Source organism: Epinephelus moara, chromosome 10 (assembly GCF_006386435.1).
Source record: "Epinephelus moara isolate mb chromosome 10, YSFRI_EMoa_1.0, whole genome shotgun sequence".
Lineage (NCBI taxonomy): Eukaryota > Metazoa > Chordata > Actinopteri > Perciformes > Serranidae > Epinephelus > Epinephelus moara.
The window spans coordinates 12,648,316-12,671,484 of record NC_065515.1 but is presented as its reverse complement, the minus strand read 5'-3'; the positions used below and the strand labels follow the sequence as shown (position 1 = coordinate 12,671,484).

General features: G+C 43.8%; 1 protein-coding gene across 1 annotated transcript in view; it reads right to left on the bottom strand.

Moving 5' to 3' along the window:
* Nucleotides 1-22,814, bottom strand: part of fgf22 (fibroblast growth factor 22) — a 39,397-nt gene extending 16,583 nt beyond the window's left edge. The window contains exon 1 of the mRNA XM_050054881.1: nucleotides 21,599-22,814. Within this exon, the coding sequence (XP_049910838.1) occupies nucleotides 21,599-21,971 (373 nt within the window). The 5' untranslated portion in view covers nucleotides 21,972-22,814. The remainder of the gene's footprint in view (nucleotides 1-21,598) is intronic.
* Between the last annotated feature and the right edge of the window lie 355 nt (nucleotides 22,815-23,169).

Sequence of the window (23,169 nt, the reverse complement as noted above, 5' to 3'; positions counted from 1 at the left end):
GGCTGGCAGAGCATCACCAGGGAAGAAACCCAGCATCTGATGATGCCTATGTGTCCAACACTTCAGGCAGTCATTGACTGTAAAGGATTTGCAACCAAGTATTAAAACTGACTGTTTAATTGATGATTATGTTAGTTTGTCCAAATACTTATGAGCCCTTAAAGTTGGGGGACTGTGTGAAGAAATGGTTGTAATTCCTAGACGGTTCATACTACATTTTTGAAAAAAGCCTTAAATGAAAGCTGAGAGTCTGCACTTTAAGCAGGTATTCATTGTTTCATTTAAAACCCATTGTGGTGGTGTACAGAGCCAAAATGATGACAACTGTATCATTGTCCAAATATTTATGGACCTGACTGTATGTCTTTTTGCGGACATGTAAGGGATTGTTAATGCGTCATTTTTCCTAAAGAGAGTCTGCTGTAATGTGTTCCACCAGGAGCAGGATGGGAAATAACCCTCAAAAGGAATATAGGTGTAGTCTTGTAAAGAGTGATCCTATAAGATCCCCCGTTTTTGTAACATCTGATAGTGTGTGACCAAAAGCTGACATTGTCTTAAGATGTGAGATGGTCTCAGACTTAAGTATTTTCAAAGTCTTTCAAAGCCTTCTAGTGTAGGCCTATGGTAGGCATTAAAAGTTGGAGATGTATCACAACACACAGATGCACAACATATATACAAAAAACACTCAAACTGAGTCAAAGACAAGAGTAAACATGATCCTCCTTGTGAACCAAGACTTCAGTGGCTGACTGAGTCTCCCCTGGTAAAGTATACTTTATCAACCAAACTTTTGACCCCTGGGATAAATCCACCATGTGCAGACAGCCCTTGATTAGACGTTGGTGTGGAATTCCCTAAATGGCTATTTCCAGTACTGAGGGGGTCGGTATGAGTTTAACCCGTTCAGATCCCCTGTCTATTCCAATGGCCATAACGTTTCCGTCTGATTACTGTCATCAGACTCTGCCCAAGTGCACAGACTTATTTGATGAGTTGTCTGTAAGCCAGTCATGGTGTTCTACATCATCTAAAGTGGACTGCAGTAGAGCCACGCCCCCTTTTCTAACAATGGTAAGTGCTCTATCATAGGCAACTGGACTTGATTGCGTTTCTTGAAGACGTTTTGCCTCTCATCCAAGAAGCTTCCTCAGTTCTTAATGACAGGTATGAAGTTGCAGGCTTTAAACCCTGTGTGGGTGGGAACCCTTGCAGAGTCGTAGGGGTCACATGTGAGCGCTTAGTGTCAGAGTCGTCAAGGTCACAATGTGAGTCGTTGACCCACCTGGCCACCATGTGAGTTGTGAGTATATGTAGGATAACCATGATTATTGCTGGCCCTCATGGGTCCCCACCTGGTGGCTGTGGCCAAGAAAGCCCCCCCCCCGCCCGCCCACCCCCTCCTTTATGGGCAACCCTGACCAAGTTGCATTTCCTCTCCTGCAGCCACACACAGCAGCCAGCCTTTGACATTAGGCTTGTTTGAGATGAGACAGGCCTGCGCAGATTCAATCACCAGCGGTGGCCGGTTAGATTTGTGCCTGACTTCATCCCAACTTTCTCCGACGTCATACAAAAGTAGACAGAAACAACCTCGTGGGATCGAGGTGGCCGCAGTGGCAGTTCATTTAAAATGGGGGTTCAACCATGAACCTAAATTACAGATCGCCTTTATTGCATTTATATAGGGTACTGTGTCATAATTTAACAGTTGGAGACTGCGAACAAACTGATATATGGGTCTGATAACATTTATAATAAATAAGCATCAGATCTAACAGGATGTGAGCGTTTGTATGACTTCCTGTACAGACTGAAGGCTGCTGGATACTGTTGGGGAAACTCAGCGGCTTGTTGTCACCGCCTCCTGCTGCAGCCGCCTGCTCTCGCCCACTTTCTTGGCGAGGCGCAGTTTATCTCAAACGACTTGACTTGGGTCCTCACCAGGATGATGTCACTGTAAAGGACATCTCTAACTTGGTGGTCAACTGCCAGCTTTTTATGCAAACCTGTATTCCAAAACATCAACAGTGATGCTGAACAGAGACTTGGTGTTTTGAGTGCAACAGACTAATGAATATAGGGACTTTTGCCCACACCCCAACGAGCGATGTCAGAGCAGGTGTTTTACATCTGCTTTTAAAGGCCAGACTACCTGCTTTGACTGATTGGAGTGCCACGATGATTTTCTGCCCTGTATCTTAAACAGCATTATAAATTAGGTCTTCTTTGATCCCCATTTTCAGTTTTAATGCAGCTTCTAGGATGTTTCAGGCCCATCTGAAACATTCTGGGTAAGGCCAGGGGATGATACTTTATGCTCTTTACTCTGAAGTTTACTCCGAGGAAGGTTAGACTTTATTATTTTGGTTAAAGTTGAGGGTTTGCTCAGGATTTCCCTTTCATTAATGTAAAAACACCCTGGCTGAGTCACTGTCCATAATGTTTCACACACATAGTGATGAAATTATGACATTTATTTTTGTTTGAATAAGTGTGATCAGGCTCAAAATACATATGATGCAATGCTGTTACTGGTTTTAATTGAGCAACCAGTTCTGGACAGCAATATAAAAATTTACAGTCTCTTTAAAAGGAGCTCTGACGGCCACTCTGAGAGCTCTACTGTTCCAGCAGAGATTCGTATTTTGGTGTGTGTGTGTATATATGTGTGTCTCACGTGCAATTTTATGTGTGTTTGTGAGCGGCCCTCTGTTGCAGAGCAGAGCAGCTGTCGGGCAACAGGCAGCTTCTCCCTCCCTCACGACAAACTGTACCTGTCTTTCTCTCCTTCCTCCTGTCTCCCATCTGCCAGCTAGCCTTTCACTGCCCGTCTGTCCCTCACTTCTCCTCTGTCGGACTCGCACCTCTTAGGTCTCTCTGTCTCTGTCTGGTTCTCTCCCTGCCTGGGTCACCCCTCTTCTCCCTCCCTCCCTACCAGCCTGTCTGCAGCGGGTCTCCGGACATGCATCATACCTATTAACTCTCACAGGACTGGGATGATTTATTCATCCCTTACCGACAGCTATGAGATATGTCTGCCGCAAGCTGAGCCGGGCTGGACTGGTCGCACACAAATACGCAAAATATCCAGTCTGCAGTTACAACATCAAATTTTCGTCACTTTTTTTGCAATAAAAGCAAGATTAAAACAACCTACGAAGGATAAAAACAAGAAATGAAATGAACTGAACAGCCCTCGCTCTCATCACCCACCACGTTTGTCAAAGCAGCACATTCAAGCCAACATGCCAAGTAATTCAGTACCTCAAATGAGCTCAGACTGTCTGGAGGTCTGAACAGTGTTTCTCTTGCCTAATTTAGCTCTGAATTCCTGGACAGTTAGGGATCCTTCAACTCGACTCATGTTTGATCAAACAGAATTTATAAAGCACATAATTAAAGTAACAGCAAAGGAAATAAGAAACAGGATTATTTTTGCACCTTTCTTTTTTTCTGCACACACTTGAACTTTTGCAGATCTAAACACGCTGTCACTCTCTAATTCACTCTGTACACACAGTGTGCATGTGTGCTGACATTTAAATATGACTGCGTACAATCAATGTCCTTTATACCTTGAGGAAGTAGGACGCAGGAAAGGCTGTTCTGCATGTGTTGTGTATTTTTGTGAGTGAAGTCCCTCGCATGCGGCCCGCCCTGTCAAGGAAACAAGGACGATGGATAGAAAAGACGGGAAGAAAGCAGAGAAAAGACTGGCAGAGGGCTGGTCTTCCCTGCCCACATATCACTTGCTGTTCCTGCATTCCATTAAAATCTCTGGGGGGACGAGAGTCAAGATGAGACTGATAAGATTATTTTCCTCCTGTCTTTTTAATCTGAGTCCATATTCAGTGGCCAGTGCCTTTTGTTCAGCAGTGGTTTTATTATTATCATCGTTATCCTTATTATCATTAGTTTTGCTATTAAAAGAATACTTCCCCCGCAAAATGACTATTTGAATAGCAATTACTCACCCTGTGTTACCTTGGATTCAGGAAGAAAACATTTTTCTCGCGTGCCTCCTCAGAAAAAAAGGCGAATATTCTTCATAAATTGAAGTCATTGGGGACCACATTTACCAAAAGCAAAACTTCATCAAAACATCCGTTAACAAACAATCACAACTTGTGCAGTAAACCAAACAAATGTGAAACTATTAGGAGCTGTGCCTTGTCAAAATAAATTGAAACCTATATGACTGGACCATGTGGGAATTTAATTTGAAAGGACAGACACAGGAAGTGGCCACGTTCAGCAGTCGGACAGGAGTCAGGTTAATTTCCAGGGCTGGTACCTGCGGTTATTCCACAGGCTAGTTAATAACATGTCGGGCAGGAAATCTAAAGTGTGGGATCATTTTGAGAAGGTGAAGGACGAACCCAAGGTGATATGTAAACTCTGCAGGCAAACATTGCAGGGTCATTAACAGGCGGCTCGCTCAATGTGTGACGTGCACTTGTAGATAAAATATAGGCCTATATTAATGAAGGTTCATTAGTACGGTTTTGTATTTCTCTGTTATGTGGCACAGTGTTAACAGTGTTACTGATACTATTCTTTCTCACACCTTCAACTCAAACCATTGTGTTGCCCCGCCCAAAATATATACTTTAATAATTACATTACTATTGTAAACATGCAGGCGACTAGTCGACTAATGGCCATAAATGATGACTAGTGGTAGACTAGGAAAATTCTTAGCCGGGGGCAGCCCAAGTATGCTTAGTACCTAGCAAACACATGCATGTTCGCTTAAATATTACAATATGAAATACTTCCACCTATGAGTAGCATGTGCGTTAAGCTTGCGCATTCAGCCGTCAGGCTTGGACAGGCCATTGGGCAATTCTGGCACATGCCAGATGGGCTAGCCAACCCTTGTGTGCCGCATGGCCACCACCAACAATGCTGTATAACAAAATTGCTGCCTGCAGCCCACTTGATGTTGGAACAGCCTTTCTGATTAGGGATCACACGGTCCTTAGACTGTCAGCAGAGTACCTATACTGTAAGGTATGCGCAGTGGTGCCAGCCATCATCACCTTCCCCCACACCTTCAAGTGAATCGGTCCATCATGTGATGTCAGAGGTCAAGAAGAAAATAAATTAGATCAAGACAGAGTGGAGTAAGTTGAATGAAAATACAACCTAGAAGAATAAAGGAGCTAAAAAACAATACGTTGAGCAGTAAAGGTCAGAGACAAAAGGAAAAAAGTACTTGAGGCTGATGCTCCAAAGTGTTTCTAACATTAGCAGCAGTTATAACTATAAAAAATACTCTGTTTGTGGCACCAAGTAAAGCGGAGGAAAGAGTAGCAATGGCTACTGTGGGCAATGATGGGGCTGGTCTCAAGGAAAATTGCCAGACAATCATTTTGTTCCCAGTCTGATCCTGTTGCCGTGCATGAGACTGCCTGTACAGATGTGTTTGGAATTTGTAATGTTTTAGCAAAAATGCTTGTGTTTGGGAAGTACTGAGCAAACAACTGGATAAATGAGACTTGGATTATACTACACAAATTGAGAGTTTGTAAAGGATGCTTAGATATAGTTTAGCTGTTAAACGCTGTCGTTGTTTACTTCAATTCATGGAGAATGTTCACCTTCTTTTGGATTCTCACTATGGAGGCATGAGAGAAAAACAAAATTTTTCTCAGAAATTCAAGGTAACATGCGGTAATTGTTATACAAATGGTCATTTTGTGGATCAAGTATTCCTTTAACTGGCATGTACTAATGATTTCAGAAAATCTGTGCCGTTCACCAATTTTTCGTGCAGGTTGCTGTCGGAAGGAACGTCTTCCATTCTAACACCTGACAGTTGTCAGGTGACGTCTCGTCATGGAAAAAGCTTTGCCTTAACTTAAAGTCAAACCATTCCGTCTTTATTTCTGCTCCTCTTGCAATCTGCAATACAAGGGATATCAATCTTTTCTGATATTGAATGAGCAAATGTCATGAAGCAGTACCTTAGCACAAATTACAAAAGGAAATCTGGAAACAATTTGAAGTGCACTCTCACAGAGTTGTGTGCAGGCTGGTCTTCCGCCAGTTCCCCCCGCCTGCCAGACTGAGCCACTGAGGGAGGTGTAAAGCAGAGACAATCTTCTTCTCTACAAGCCGAGCCCGGGTTTTTTTCAGCCTGTGAACAAGCCACATGGTGGTGATCTGCTGAAAGCTGACTCCCGCACTCCCTCGGCCCCAGCCCCGGCCGCAAGGGGTGACATTCTCTCACACACAATCCAGAGGCCGGTCCTCTTTCAGGACTCGCACTCGGCCCTGTTACCCCCACCCTTTCATACGGTGCTGCTGGGAGAAGTACTCCAGGGATTAGCCCAGCCAGGTCTTTCAAAGGCCATTAGAGCAAATTACAGGTATCCTGTTACCAGTGCGCTGGGACAGGCCAGGTGAGGGGCGCAGAGGCCAGGCGGGAGAGCAGGGGTCAGCTTGGGACAAAAAGACAAGGCCACCCTGGGCCCCACTCTATCGGAGTGTCTCCCTGGCTCCACAAACTGGTAGGCCTGCATCTATGAATGGCTCACTTGATGGGACCTCAGAGACATTGTCTCACCACCGTAACTTTAGCCTTTTTTTCTCAGTACCCCTCCACCCACCCCCACGACTCACTCTCCCCACCCTGGTTTTCTCGTCTTTCGATTGATGTGGGCACGGCTTTGCCCAGATAACTGATCACACAAAACAGCTATAAACATGAGCAAAATTCAATAAAATATGACACAGGGCTGTTTCATATCGACCGTGGTATTGAGAGAATGACCTGCTGCAGACACTCAGTTATGTCGTCTCATGGCTACGCTATCAGTATGTGCCACATTAAAAACTCTGCCTTGGGCCAAAGATTTGAATTACATTAACCATTTCTATTTAAAACCTAAATTTAAATTGTAATGGCAACCATACAACCATTAATGTGTGTTCTGTCAATGTATCAGTCTGATAATGATGCTGCTGATAACGCTGTGGAGATGGCCATAGGGAGTTCCGCATCCTGCCATTTTCTCTACTCGCACACACTCTCGCCCGCACACACATGCCTCTTGGCCACTTGCACCGGCCGCACTCACACAAATACACACACGCATGCCTCACCCAATCCCGACTGGTGGATGACAATCTAGTGGAGGAGTTGCGGAAGTGTTTCATTAGCCAATTACCGCTGGTAGATAAAGCCCGCGTTCCCACAGTCCACAAGGCCGGGGGTCAAATGTGACCAATTACCCTCCATCTCCTCACAGGACAGATTAGGCTGTCTGATTTATCCCCAGACGGACTGACCCAGTACTCCAGAATCACCACCCACGTCTGGATATATCTGTGTATGTGTGCAGAGAGGCGGCTGTGTGTCTTTGAGCAGTTTCAATGTTCAAAATTGCTGCTTATACACAGCTGAAGTGATACAAACGGACACTTAATGTATGTACAAAATCAAAACTTTGGTTAAAAAAATCAGGTCAAAGACTGCAGCAGTAGTTGGATCTCTTCTGCCACACACACACACACACACACACACACACACACATACACACTTCCCATCATCTAACAGTGATTAGTGTATCTGCATGTCCTGTCAACATGCACCCCATGGTAGTTATACCACTGAACACTAACTTCCTCAGACATGCTAAGCTGTGATTGTATGTAATGGAACATCAGTCAGTTCATTAGGGACCTCCAGGATGCTGAATCAGAAGGGAAAAGACCCTCCACTGATCAAACCCCAAATTTACAAGCACAGTGGGGGCAAGCCAGCCAGAAAAGGTAACACTAGAGGACAACCTGAGGGATTGGGCGGGTGGTCGGGTGGAGGGCTGGTGTAGTGAGGCTGAGGGATAGCAGAGGTGAAAAAGGTTAACGAAGCCCATGGTTTGTTCGTCTGCGTCTGTGTGGTACGGAGGGGCCGCTGTCTTACCGACCAAGAGGCCTTTTCTTTAATCAAGGAGGGCAAACTGCCTCCAAATCATGCATCACATCCGTAACAAGCGAACAGCAGGCTATCAAAGGCTTCACAGATAGTTACGAACAGATCTGCCCGCCGAGAGCTTTGTGACTCACGGCTCCTGCAGTTTCCTGCGCTTTGGTACCTTGGGAGGGGCAGCTGGGGATGGCGGGATCCACATTAGACTGAGGTCATTCTCCTGTGCCACTAAATTGCAGTAAGCTGGTGTCTTCCATCTGTGGCTGGTTTGGTTGGCTGTCCAGACCAGACTCAGCCACCCTGAGTGGAAACATAATCAGGACCAAACAAAGGCCTTGTTTACAGTTTCCTACCTTCATCTTCTCTGGTAGTTATTGAAGAGCATCTGCATCTGAGCCAAACCAGCATTCCCTGACAGTTTTAACCACAGTGAATCTGTGTCTACACTGGCAAATACTCTTATACTTTTAGATTAGATTAGAGTAAGCCCAGTGAGCCACTTGTAGTGCCTTCCTCTCAAGCACAATGGGCTCAGATATCTCTTAGGTGATGATTTTGCAGGCTGACTAACTGAATTTGTCAAACTGCCTAGTTGCCAGAAGAAAATGTTGGCATTATATGTTTCAAACCATGAATACATTACAGTTGCATGTTTCATATGTATCATATCAATTTTTCTAAAGTGACGTAATATATGAGTTGACTGCAGGCCACTTCAGATGACCGCTCAAGACCAACAGACGACAAAACTGGTTGTGTGTTTGCGAGTTGTTGCTGTGTTTCCAACAAATGTTTTGGCTCCAAACTTGACGATAAGCGTCTGTTTTTGCCGAGACATCACTGCTTTTCCTGCTGTGATTGTACTTAACCACATGGGTTGTTAAAATGTAATGTTTCAACATATTTGCTACATAATGACATGGAAATGTAACGTATCAGTGGTTTTCGGAAACGCTCAGTGCCAGCATTTTTTCTGGTGGTTGAGTTGTGTTGAAATATTCACTCATGTTGCATTCATAACATACGAAGTTATGGTGAGTACGATTTTCTGACTTGTATAGATAGCATTCACGTTAACCTCTGGGTCGTAATCACATCTGGGAAACGTTTCTGTATGTTTCTTACAGTGGCTGGAAACCAACTAAAAATGGCCGCCTCACGTCTCTTACAGTTGGCTTTTAAATGTATTTAAACCTGAGTTTTGTGGATATTGAGAAATATTGTCAATGCACATCACTTTTAAGGCCCAGACAGACAGAGCACATTATAGCAAACCTGGGCGGCTTTTGTAATTGTTTTTAATGAGAGTTTTACTCACTGGTTTTGCGTTGCTGAGTGTCTCACATTTTTCTGCTCTATGCGCCTTGTGTTTTTGCAGGAGTGCCCTAAATGCCATGAATCCAAAAAAAAAAAAAAAGTGCCCAATTTCATTAGCATTTCATCCTATTGTCCAGTTGGATTAATTCAGCCTTGTGTGGTGGCAATTGACAGCAAGTTATAGCGTACATGGTTTGTGTGAAGCTTATGTTAGCTCACTCTCAGTGTCGCCCTAGGTAAGCTGCAAGACGTAGGTAAGCTGTCCCCAACTCTAAAGTAAGCTTTGAACTGACCATCATCCAGGTGAAGCTCCTGGACCAGCCGGTAGTATTCCCTGTGATTTTTCCTCTTTCTGGGGGTCTCATATACCCACAGGGGATCATGTCATATTTCACTTCGGCCTGAGACTTTTTAATCATAACGTGTGCATTACTAATTGGAGGTGTGATGATTGGGAAAAAGTTGGCAAGTAGGAGGCTGGGCAGGTCTAATAAACTATCCAGTCGCATTATAGAAAATGTAGGATGCTGTGATTTTGGAGCTTGACCCAAACTTGGGACCAAAACTTAGATATTTTGGCCTCTGCCGCTTCAAATCTGACCATTCCTCGTTGAATCTGTCTCTTGTGACTCCCTCCCTGTATGTTTTCTGTTATTCTCAGAACTTTGTCTACCATGTTAGCTCCATCCTTCCTGGACGCCATTAAACAAACAGAATACAGGTTTTTTTTGTCAGTAGTTCTGTATTCAGCAGCAGTCTGAAAACCCACTGAATCTGAGTTGGAGAATACTGCCGACTAAAAGTGTGTGCATGTGCAGCTCAGGTGTGCAGCGAGGTTCCAGTGAGTGAGCACCAGGACACAGAATATTCTCTGTGGCCTGAGCCTGCCCCATATTTACATTATTAAAATGAGATGGGCATACAGGGAGGTGACAGAAGGCACAAGAGTGAAATCAGGGCCCTGTCAGAGCTGTCACTTGCTCCACTGGCCAAAGGGCCCTGACCCCAATCCTATCCACTGCAGGGGAGGAGAGGGGGAAATGGAGACAGCAGGAGAAAGAGAGGGATGGTGATAGGTAAAAAGGGGCAGACGGACACAAAGAAAGAATCAAGGTGAAAGATATGTGTATAGGAAAAAATATATGAAGAGAAATGGGTACAGAGAGGCAGGAGGTACACATCAAACCAGCTTCTACCTGTGCCAAGATGAGATGAAAAGCCGGTGTTTAACATGCACTTGAATATTTCTCTGCAGGAAAACACTTTATAGCTGCAACCTTTTGTTCTTGAGTCACTCAGAAATAGATGAAAAGGGGGGAATTTTATAGATGAATGTTATGATAGTACACCCAATTTGTCATGCTCTGAGAAGCTAAATACGCAAGATGAAATTTGTAGTAATGATTCAGCAAGACAGACGCTGCATTCAAGGACAAAGATCCATACAGGAGTGGCCTGATGTGTGATGTGGACTGTACTGTCCTGCTTCAGCTTTATCACTGCAATCCTCTGTGCCACCCTCTGTGTTCTAATGAGGAACACGGCCTTCCAGACGGGAAGAACACCCGTGTGCACACAAGCTTGCACATTACGGCTTGCGCACACACACACACACACACACACACACACACACACACACACACACACACACACACACACATGCTTCTGAATTGAGTGCAAGGTAAGGTCTGTTTCGTATTAGCCATTAGGGAGAGGAAACACACATCTTTTTCAGTTTAGGGTCCACTTCATGCTCCCACAATGGCACAAGTATAAACACAGGCACATGCTCTCTAAAAAGTACACACACATTCAAAAGAGTCGTGACACGATACTCACATCCTGCTCGTGGTCGTTTAGCGAAATGGCCTTAGAGATAAAAAGCAGGTACGGCTGAATGTGTGTAATGCGGTTCAGAGAAGACGCTTTATGGTCTCAACCTGTTGGTATGCGCAGACCTGCGTCCGAGCAGCTGTTTTTAGCCTTCCACATTTGCATTAATTATTCTACTTTCAGGAAATGCATTCGCAACAGTTATTCAGTCCAGACAGAGACTTCCCCTGAATGTGGATGGTCTATCTTCAGATATGCACTATCTGCACTTCACTTCATGGACTGCAACAAATTGCAAACTAAATTTACTCTAGTCTCACATTGGGGCTTTAAGAGTGAAGTTCACGGAATTGCTATATGATCTTAACACTTCAAGCTGCAAATCCGTGGCACATATATTCTATATAAAAGCCGTCATTCATCATTTAAGCTCACAACCTCTTCAGTCTGATTTCCACATTCATGATCTTGTTCTGTCTGGTTAACTTTTTTTAGCCAAGTGAGCAGCATGGCTTTGCTACAGACTGAAATATGTAAAAAAAAAAAAAAATCTTTTGCATGGATTGTCATCACAGTTTGTACAGAAATGTATGGTCCCCAGAGGATCAATCTTACTGATTTTAGTGATCCCCTGACTTTTCCAACCCAATTGCCAGAATAAATGTTGGCATTGTACGTTTCTGCAAACCACAGACAGGGGCTTAAATATAGACAGTGCAGGGAGTACAGTTGCACTGGGGCCCGTGGGGTGGAGGGCCCTGTGAAGGAGAGGGGGCCCTTGATTCAGATTGCTACCTTGAATAAAAACACGTGTTCAAAGAGGATTGATTAAAAAAAAAAGGATGGTCCTAAATTAAAAACAGTGCCATTTGCTGTATATGTCCTCAAAAAGGCAAACCAATCTACGTCATGATTTACTTTTTCATTTTTATTTATTTGAAATAGTAGCTATCCAATACGAAATTTTATGCTTTTTCTATATAAGCTATAAAATCTATAAATAAACCATAAAAACTATTCAATTAAATGATTCATTTCTTACTTTCTTTGATATTTTTGTCAGATATGCAATGATGATTGCCAGGTAATATTATGTATGTTGATGTTGTTAAATGTCAAGTCTGTATTTGTGTCAACACAATACATGCAAGATAGTATGCACTGGGGCCCATCGTAAGTTCCTTACGCCACTGACCACACACAGATACTTTACATTTATACGTTCCATATGTAGCTATATGTAATATCTGGTTCAGTTGCTAAAAATATGGTTGGAAATGTCCTGACCTCTTCTTAAAAAGTACCCACTCTTGTTGGTTTCAAATAGTGGCATGCTGCTTGGCAGCTGTCTCACCCAAGTGTCATGTCATCCACTATCACCTCCTCCTCTTTAACAGAGATTGAACAAATCCATAGTGTGCAGAAACGTACAATGCCAACATTTTATTCCGCTGTCTGAGCTGCTTTTCCTACAGTGTTTTTCTTCTGGTGCCATTTTTGTTTTTAATTGAAATATCTCGACAGATTTCTGTCAGACTTTGTATCTACATTTATGATGCCCGGAGGATGAATGCTAATTTTATGACTTTTTATATAGTGCTATAAGGCAAATTAGTCACTTATTCTGTGAAATATCCCAGCTGGCCATTAACATCTTTAGACGCTGATGTTTGGCTGAATATAGGTTGTGATGTCGGGTGACCAAAATTCTCTTTCAGAACAACTTGTAATGCCAATGTCAATTTAATGTAGAATACTGCCAACAGATGATAGTGATATCTTGTTGGTTGTAAATTGTGTTGTTAAGTAATCAGAATCCAACCAGCCAATCTTCCAAACAACGTGGAATGACAACACTTAGTTGTAAGGTATGAAGAACAAAACCCAACATTTGCCATAATGTCATAATGTTAATATCCACACAAGATGAAATTCTAACTTCAGTAGACATTTAAAATGTTGGCAACTCAGTCTTCATCGCAACCAAAATTTAATGTCTTTCTGACGTCATATTGACATGAGGTGCCAGCTGGTATCTTAGCATCTACCAGATGGATTTGTATGAAAATTTCCAGAACACAATTCATGTTCCCCAGGGGTTGAATCCCCTGACTTTTTTTCTAGTGCCATAATCTGTTTACAGTGAGTATCACAGCCTCACACAGCAGCTGGCCTGGCTGTAGACTCTTGTGTAAACTTGCTTTACAAACTCTTAACTCACAGGGAAATACATGACAAAATGTCTGCATGATAAGAAATGTTTGTTCGTTGCAGGCTTTCTGGTGCTGAGTGCGATCAGTTAAATATAAATATATGTTGTTTCCAGTTAGTCACCACCATTTCTCCACAGAGGTGTCGTGATTCAACAGAATTCCAGTCTCCTACACATCGCCAGGTGTTGTAAACTAGATTTTTATGACCCAATTGCCTGACAGCGAGTCAATATTTAGCCACACAGATTGATGCACAGGTTGTGGTCGCTCCTTTTGTGTGTGTCAGTTGTTTGTGGCTGAGATTAAAGTCTGCTGAAAGTCCACAGAGCTCCCATGCGCGCCTGTGGCTGAAAGCTTCACGGGGGAAAAAAGGGTGTGGAGCCCCAGATTTACCTGAATGTCACCTATGAGAAAGACATGCTAGATTTTACTGCTTCTTATTGCTTCCTTTATGATTGTGAAGAAAAATCCTTCAGGGAGGGATATCTGTCCTCAGGGCAACAGGTGCTTTACATTCCTGCTATTATTGCTTCCTAGTCCCGGGCTCCTTGTGATTTTAGGTTAAATTTGAACACCTTTAAACTCCTGTAGCTTTAGCCAGTCAGCCGTAGCTGTATTTAGGGATGCCAAGTTGTTTTTTTCCCCCCGTCTACCAGGGGTTCTCTTTCAGCTTCTTTATTCCTGGGCCAGTGGTTAAACGCCTTCCAAGACATGATGTCTGGCTCAGTTCGAGCAGGGAGGTGAGAGGCTTTATTGGAAGGGTCAAAACAAAACCATTAATCTGTCTTGGTCTATCTAGGGTTGAGGCAAGACCTGTCTCCCTCGACTCAATGGGCTGATTACGTCAGCGCATATGTGTGTGTGCGTGTAGGGTCCGAGATGTGAGTGGCGGCTGCTCCTTGGTGAGAATTTCCTTTTGCGAATGATTTCAAACATGTGGTGCTGCATGAGTAAGACTAGCTGGCCGACTGTTCCCATCTGGTCTAATTAATACTCATTTTACACCTTTCACAAAAAAGCACACAGAGTAATAACAGAGCTAATGTGTTCTCATTGAGGAAAAGGCCAAACTCTTTACCCCCATTTTAAAAACTTACTGCCTGGCTGTGACCATGTTCAATATTACATTGCCATGCGGTAATTAATAGTGGCTCATTACGATGATGTATTAAGCACCTAAATCATTGAGGGAGCAGCTTTTAGAAGGCAACAGATCGTCTGCTTATGGGAAAGAGACAGAAAATCAAAGTATAATGGTTATTTTTACTGGCCCGAAGAATATTTAAAGGTCAAACCTAAACTTGCTCCATAACACTCTTTAATCATTTTCTGATGTTCACACTATTTCTTCCTTCGAGTATTTAGAAATGGATATACTTGAACCTATTCAGTGTCATTCTCTGATTTTAAAGAAGCTTTTCAGGACATCAGTGCAAACATCTTTTATCAATGGCTTTAAGATCCAAGTAGCTGGTTACTGGCACTGTGAAGTCTTCTCCTTTGTGTTCCCTTCACACCCACAGGATGTCCAGAGCTGTGGGATGCTATAAAGGAATTGGCTGCTGGAGCCAAAGTCAGACTCTATAAACCTGCTGATGAACCCAGTAAATCCCAGAGAGGAGCCGGAGCCAGACTGCTAAAGGTTGTTAGCTACTAATTGCTACATTTCTCGAGCCCATTCATGATATCAAACCCTGGTGGCATAAACCAGGGATCCTCGGCTAATTAGGGTGACACTGACACTCTTGTCCTGCGATGTTCCCAGGATGGTGATAGTGTGTGTGTGTGTGTGTGTGTTTGAGAGAGATTTAACATGAGTGTTCAACATGCATGCGTGTGCCAGTGATGTTTTATTTAGCTTTTGGCCTCTTAATACGAGGAACAGCTGACAAAGGGTCGATTTTCGTTTGTCTCCCACATGCTGAGGCCATGCACTGTCCTCATTGAGGGGATAATAAATGCATGATTCGTGGGATTTTACCCTCCTGTTGGCATCCAAAATGTCCACGAATCCCCTCTCAGTTGAGACGACCCAGAGGAAACCTTACATAATGCCTAATGAGCAACGGGAAACGCTCCAGCACTCCTTCTAGCCTTTAATTTCCACCTCAATACTGAGCAGAGCACGCCCCAGCCCTTCTCCTAGCCTCATTAACATGTGTATTCTCCCGATTCAAAACACCAAAGCACTTCCTTCGGCCAGGTGCTTCCCTCTTTAGCCCCTCCAGCCCCCGGTGCTGTTGATCCAGTCACACGTCCTCGTCTGAGCTCTACCAGAACTAATGGTGAGTCATGGTGGGGATGTAGAATGGCCAGAACAGAATAAACTTTCTTACACCTTTAAAATGGCAGACAGTGCGGAACAGACATTTTGTAATGTCTGTGACTTTGGCATGTGTACGCTATTGTCCTTAAATTGCAGTCGAGATAACACATGAGCAGGTGGTGGAGAATAGTGGTATTTTTAGTCTGATTTTATATTAATTTAAAAAAAGATGCATGTATTTATGTATGTATGCATATATTATATCCAATTAAAATAGTTTTAAGTGTTTTCTGTTTTAGTATATTACGATGGTGAGTACTTAAGAGCTGGAGAATACTTAACTGTATGACTGTTCATGAATGGTACATAATGGTACTATTTCCTGAGAATGAGGTATGACTGAAGCAGCATTTACGCCTACACTTACACCACCTTCTCGCCAAAATAAGCGCGTGTATGCAGGTTTTTTAAACTAGGGAAAACCCATGAAAATATGGCGTTAGAGTGCTTTCCCACTGTCAGTAGACCAGAACCATGTACAGTGATCTGCAGACAAGCATGCCTTTCGGTGTTTTTTTCTTTTTTTCTTCTTTTTTTTCCCTGGTGTGTCATGTCTGACATCACAACCCGTGTCCAGTCAGGATAGTAAACAGTAGAAAACAGCATGGAGGCCAGTGAAAATGTTAAGGTGGTTACTTCTTTTGTTATTTCTATTACTTATTCAGTCTTTCTCAAACTCAGTGCCAACTAAATTAGGATGATATTCAAGGTCTGTTTGGACAGAGATGGATGGTATTTTCTGGCAGCCCGTCATAGCGTGAAGCCGGGAAGAAGGCTAAAATTAATGCATCCACCCACCTGGGTGGATCACTGCTGATTGGAGCCAATCGTAGCTGGAGACAATGAATACCCATGACTACTGCAGAGTCATTTGACCCACAAGCGAATGCTGATTGTAAGATCGTAAGATGATAGCAGTGGGTTTTTTGCTCAGTGGTAAAGGGACAGTTCACCTCAAAATCAAAAATACACATTTTCCCTCTTATCTGTAGTGCTATTTATCAGTCTCAAGTCTTGGAGATATCGAACGTAGAGATGTCTGCCTTCTCTCGAAAATATAATGTAACTAGATGGCACTTGCCTTGTGGTGCTCAAAGCCCCAAAAAATTGCATTGGAAAAACTCAACAGCAATGTCTCTTTCCAGAAATCATGACCTGGTTAATCAAGATAATCCACAGACCTTATCGTGAGCACTTTTGTGTAGGAACTGTTTTCTTTCTACACCCGCCAACCGTATAACTGCGCAGAAGGAAGTGTGCATCTGCTGCTAGCAGACCTTGCACCACTGAGCTAGGTAACGTTTGAGTTCAGCTGAGGCAGATGCCATTAATGTTTACATCTCGCACTGTCACAAGCCTCTCGTCCATGAGTGATATGATATGATATGATATGATATGGTTAGTGTTGTAGTCTGGTAGAAAAAAAATAGTTGACCTGATGAAGAGCGGTAGCTCGAAACGTCGTCATTTTACTCTGTGAATAAATTGCACTGAAGAGGAGCCCTGCAGTGTGCGAGCCTTTTCTTTGCCTGCTCAAAGAAAATAGTTCCCACATGATTTGTTCCCAACAAGGTCTGTGGATTATCTTGAGTAACTGGGTCATGATTTTTAGAAAGAGACATTTCTGTTGAGCTTATCGAATGTATTTTTGTGGCACCTTGAGCACCACAAGCCGAGTGCCATCAAGTTCAATTATATTCGAGAGAAGGCAGATACCTTTATAGCTCATATCTGCAATACTCGGCAACTCACACCAAAACAATTTAAACTGATAAATAACTCTACAGGTAAGAAGAAAAATATGTGTTTCTGATATTGGGGTGAACCCTCCCTTTAAGTTCAGTTGACCCATGAATTAAACAAATCTTCAAATATGAGGAGATAAGATTAAAAAACACCCACACTTGAAATTCACATACCAGTGGTTTAACTCTTCATTACTGCCAACGCTGTCGAACTAGTCAAACCTTTCTGGTGGATTTAGTCATCTGTCTGCAGCACTCGTCCTGTCTTTTCCCATTTCAAATTCAAGTCAGTCTCTCCTTGGTGTGTGACAGTTTCCCCTGTCTAAAACAAGTTTGAATAATTTCCACAACATATTTCAGCAGGGTGGAAGATTTTCTTCCCATGGGTCCCATCCAAGTCAAATACACTCATGAACTAGGAAAACTCTCACATCAAACAGCAAGATGTTGCACACCAAGGGAAATTTGGTAAACACAACACACCCTGGCTGTGAGAGTTGTGCGGCTGTAGAGGCAGAATGGAGCTTGCCTGGCCGCAGTGACTTCTGCGATTATAGCGGCGTGGCGAGGTGACCTTATTCCTAAGGGTGAACGGGCTGTCACTACCTGGAGGCTGCACAAGCGTTTGATGCCTTCAGCTACACACACCCAAAATTTAACAGCCCATCCTTTAAAATGAGATGAAAAAATTAAACATTAAATTAAATATATGCAGTGCAGCATGCCAAAAAATACACCTAAGAATTTGTACAACAAAACAGAACGATGGAGTTAAATAAAAAACAGGCTTGTAATTAAAGCCATAAAATTTTAATTAGCATTCATTTATTATCTGAATTCGACTTTAGTGACTGTACATGCAGCATTCCCCCCCTGGACTCTACTCTCTAGTCCATACTACTGTACTTTATGATTTACATTGATTATGAAATGGTTGCTGGGCGTGCCCACGCAGCTGTTGTGCTGCAGCACTGTCTAATTAGCAGGCAATGACCGATGACCCAGGACAGGATATGATGCGTACCTGCCTTTGGAGCTTTTGTAAACATTTGGGTGTATTTTTCCCCTCGATCATTTTCTGCTTTGCCATAGGTCAAAAGAAAAACATGTCGAGGCCCTCCCCTTCGCTCCCTCAAACTTCTGTACTTTGTCTCTTCTCGTGGCTATTTCAACAAGTTATTTTTAGAAACTTTGATGATAGCTGTATGGAGTTGGATCTATATTTAGAGCGAGCAGTTTCACATGCGGATGATAGTCAAGTCTTGCATCTTATCTGATGTCTGTCTCTGATTTGATTAACAAATGTATTGAAGCTTATGGTAAGCTTACAGTACAGAGTGCCTGATTCTACAGAACAGACGTCATGAATTGACACCTGAAACTAAAGCGTTTGTGTGTGTTTGAGTGTATGCTTGTGTATGTTTCTGCATGTGTGCTCTCAAGGCAGGACATTTTTCTCAGGACATTTTGGAGATGATACTGATACACATTCAGCCTGATCTGTCTGTTGCGGATGGAAGTTTTGAATTTCATCACTCAGACAGCATTTAATCTCTTATCTGTCCTTTAATAGCACCTGATGAGGCCTTTTAAAGACTGCTGAACAATATTTTTGCATGTCATACTTGTAGCTAATTCCTCATAAACTAAAAAGCAAGACTGACAAACAAATACGCATTTATGTACTATTTGTGTTTTGTGATTTTCTCTATCTCCCGTCAACCCTGTTCGGCTCTCTCATGTCTTTCTCCATCTCGCCTCTTCCCTCAGCTGTTCCATGCCCCTGCTCCACTGGGATTGATACAATATTTTCCAACCTCAATTAGCAGAGAGCCTGTTGACTAATTCCAACTGTTTTTGCACCTGAGAGGGAGTTGGGAGTTGGGGCTGGAAAAACTGAGTGGGGTGGAGGTGAGGGCCGGGGCCTGGGTGTAGCAGGCAGAGCTGTCGGGGCAATATAGCTGTGTCGACAAGAGTGTAAGGGCAACACAGAGGACAGGAGGGGTCGGCCAGACTGCTGGGCAGCGCTCGGGGAAGCTGCATGCTAGGCTCAGCTAGTGTAGATTAATGTTGCACAAAGCAATGGAAGAATGTGGGAATTGTAAAACAGGCCAAAACAGAGCTGTGCCTCCAACAATGTGTATGTCTGCATTTGTCTATGTGTGTGTGTGTGTGTGTGTGTGTGTGTGTGTGCTTGAGTGCAAAAACTCAAATCTCAAACTTTTTTTATTTCATATTAGATAAAAAAAGATATGTCAAAAGTTAAGCTAACATCCTGAGAAGAAATGTGTCCTCTTTCTTGTGTGAGACTTTCTGCCCATGTTGCACTCTGCGTCACCGCTCGTCATGAAATATGCACAACTTCCTGCTTGTCCTGCCACTCTAATCTATAGCATGGCCACCGTATCAGTATCAAGAAATTGTCTGGGTCAGGAGGCTTTAAGTCTGATTGAAAGCCTCCTTATGTGATGGCAGTAACGGTAGCCTCACACAGAAACAGAGTGAGACCTCAAAACGGCCTTAAACCAGATCTGCCCCATTGTGAGGCGCAACCACAGGCTGACCACAAAGTCTACATGACCGCTGGTTTGGCGCTGTGCTCAGCTCAGGGTGCAGGTACACACCCTCGCTCTGTGCGAGCGAGCAGATAGAATCGTTCTTTCCACCAAAGGAAATGAGAGGATGATGGCTAAAGTGTATGAGGACATTATATTTAAGAGGACTGCACTTTTTCACAGAGAGCTACTGCAACCACATAAGCATTAATGACATGGCAAGAACAAGCATGGATTTCTAACTTATAACTTTTGCTGCTTTCCAAAGACTCTGAGCACTTGTTTCAATTCAAACTCCCTCATGTTGCCAGATTGGTATTGCTACCACTCTTCCAGCATGACCTCTGAAGTGTCAAATTCAAGCACAGTTTGGGAGCAATATTTTATTATGGTAGCTGACATATATTACCACTAATATGAGAGAATAATGTCCCAACTTGGAGAAGCCCACAGGTCCAGATTTAACACAGTAATAATTCATCTCAACTTGAATTTCTACCAGTGTGTGTGGTTTTAAAAGATTCTGCCAGGTGACTAATCCCGACAGGTTAACAAATGTCATCCAGTCTGCAGCTTGGAGCTTATTGAAACAGTGGCAACAGACTGGCTGGCCTGTTGGCTGGACGCAGCAGCTGCTCCAGCCCCCGGTAGCCGTATGGAAAAACTCTGACTCACCCACTTGTATAAAAAGGCATTAACGACCAAATGCATAAATATTACCGTCAAAGGCATAAACGTCTCTAAGGGCTATCCAGTCAGTCAGTCAGCCTGTGACTAATGGAGGAGGAGGAGGTCAGATCACGACCAGACTCGGCTCATCTGACCTGGTCAGGCATCTGAAAGACGTCCATTGATGGACACGGTGAAGAGGCACGGCTGCTGTATGAGCAACCTCTACTCAGGTGTCTCTGAGCCACAGATACAGACTACACAATAACCTATCTGGGCCTTTCTGGAACTGCACCATTGCCCGCTGAACGTTGTCCCGCCTGAGAAGCTGCTAAGATTTATTATTGTGTGGTGCAACAGAGAGCCACAATCATATGAGACTCTGTAGAGGGATTTACAGCTGTGTCTGTGAGTGTCAAAAAGTATGATGGCAAACAGTAAATTGCTCAACAAAGAAAGCACAAATACAAATGCAGATTGCATGAGGCTTTAAATTGAAGCTTTTTTTTCTCAGCACTTTAAATCTGACGTCTGCTGTCTCATTATTTAAGACAAATCAAACCATGAACAAAACGCGTGCATCCGTGTTTGCATATGTTGGAAGAATATGTTCTCATTTACACCTGCTACTTAAAACTGTAGCACGTTCGTCACAGTTTTGACAAGTTAATCCCCAGTGAAACTTTTTTTTTCCAAGCCCAGTTTGCATTGCCAACTGATGCTCAATGTCTCTCCTCAAGTCAGCTTTCTTGTGCCGGCTTTCCCATGAGGAGTCTAAATCCACACTAGGGTATTCCCTTCTTACCTAGCAACGAGTCTCTCATGCTCCAAACACAACACAAATAGCTCAGCAGTGATAGAACCATAGGGTATCCCTATGAACTGCTATAAAAGTGAAAAGATAAGAGTCCAGCCATAAAAATAAAAAAGAGAACGTCACAGGGCATCCTGTCCTCTCTTTGACACACATAGGAGCTACAGAACTTAGATGCACTTACTGTCTGCGTAGTTTTTCCGCCGAGTGCCGTCCACCTTGCCTGTTTTGTCAATGCAGAGGAAGAACTTGTTGGCGGAGTAAAGTCGCCGTAGTCGGACGTCGCCCTCTAGGTGATTGTAACTGCGAGTGTGCCTTTCCAACGTCCATGAACAGTTGATGCCACTCGCCAGCACCTGCAGGGGTTCATGTCCAACCCCAGGAGGACAGGCCCCTGTGGCGGTGCCAGCCGTGACCAGGAGTAGGGTGAAGCATGCCAGGCAAAGGGAGGCTGCGCTGGGTAAGGGGAGAGGTCGCCCGGCAGAGGCTGCGATAGTGGTGGTGGCAAGGGCAGGTTCAGGACTGAGATGAGCTACGGACGGCGTCCATCTGCACATGGTGGGTCAGACTCCCAAGGTGCACCTTGTGCAAGCTGTAGGCATGCTGATGATGGCGAGATGTCCCAATGGAGGGATGACAAGAGGGTGGGAGTCCTGAAGAGAGAAGGGTGGGAAATGGCACTCACAGCAGATCCTTTGGATGTCACAGATGACCAATCTCCACTTCAGGCTGACAGCAGGCCTTCCTACAGCAACAGGCTTGTCAAAGTTTCTCCAGTTGTCATCTTCAGTCTTGTTTTTGGTTCTATTTGTCCGATCCTTTCATGGAGTGCTGTAAATTTATGAATCCACCTCTGAAAGTTCCTCTTTAGTGTTGCTCCTGTTTGTTGTCCTCCTTGGACTGAGGTCTTCTTTCCCGTACCACAGATAAAGTCCTTGGCTGTATGAGGATGCGCATGTGTGTGTGTATTTGTGTTTGTCTGTGTGTATGGATAGGTGTGTTTCAGTGTGTTTAAGTATGTGTGTGTGCACCTTGCGATGCTCTACTCTTTCCAGCTGAATAGGAACAAGGTGCCTGTCTGAGCTGCTGACCCGTGGCTGAGAGGGAGTTGAATGAGGGTTGGTGACTGACTGTGTGCATGTATGTGTGTGTATGTGTGAGTGTGTGATACTGAAAGAGAGAAAGAGAGAGAGAGAGAGAGAGAGAGAGAAGGAGAGAGCGAGTATGGGAGGGAGAGAGCCGGTGTGTGTTTGCGACAGAGAGAGAGGCAGTGAGAGTGTGTCTGTGTGTGTCAGAGTGAGCGGCAGTCAGCGAGTGTGTGGCAGCTAGCACGGGGCAGTGAAGCAGTCAGTGAACGGCCTCACGCTCTGCTGTGCGCAGTCAGTCAGTCAGTCCTGTCTTCTGTGGAGGCACCGGCTGAGTTGTCCTGCATTTTATCCTGGGCAGGGCCAGCATCTAGGGGGTTGAAAGAGAGAGAGGTGGGGGGGTGGGGCCACCGCACTCATTCATAACCATTTCAAACAAATGAGAGAGCCTGCATCAAGCACCGTCCTCTTTCTGCTCTCTCTCAGAAAAGTTTACTCTGTTAGAAACAAGTCATTTGCTTTTCACCTGAGGATTTTATTGTCCTCTTTTCTTTATCTTCCTTTCTTTGGTCACGGACACCTGGAAAGACTTACATCCCCTTTCCTATCCCATGACCTCTGCTGTCTCCCCTTGATGTGAGCATTTTGTAACGCGGTCAAATCAGCTCCA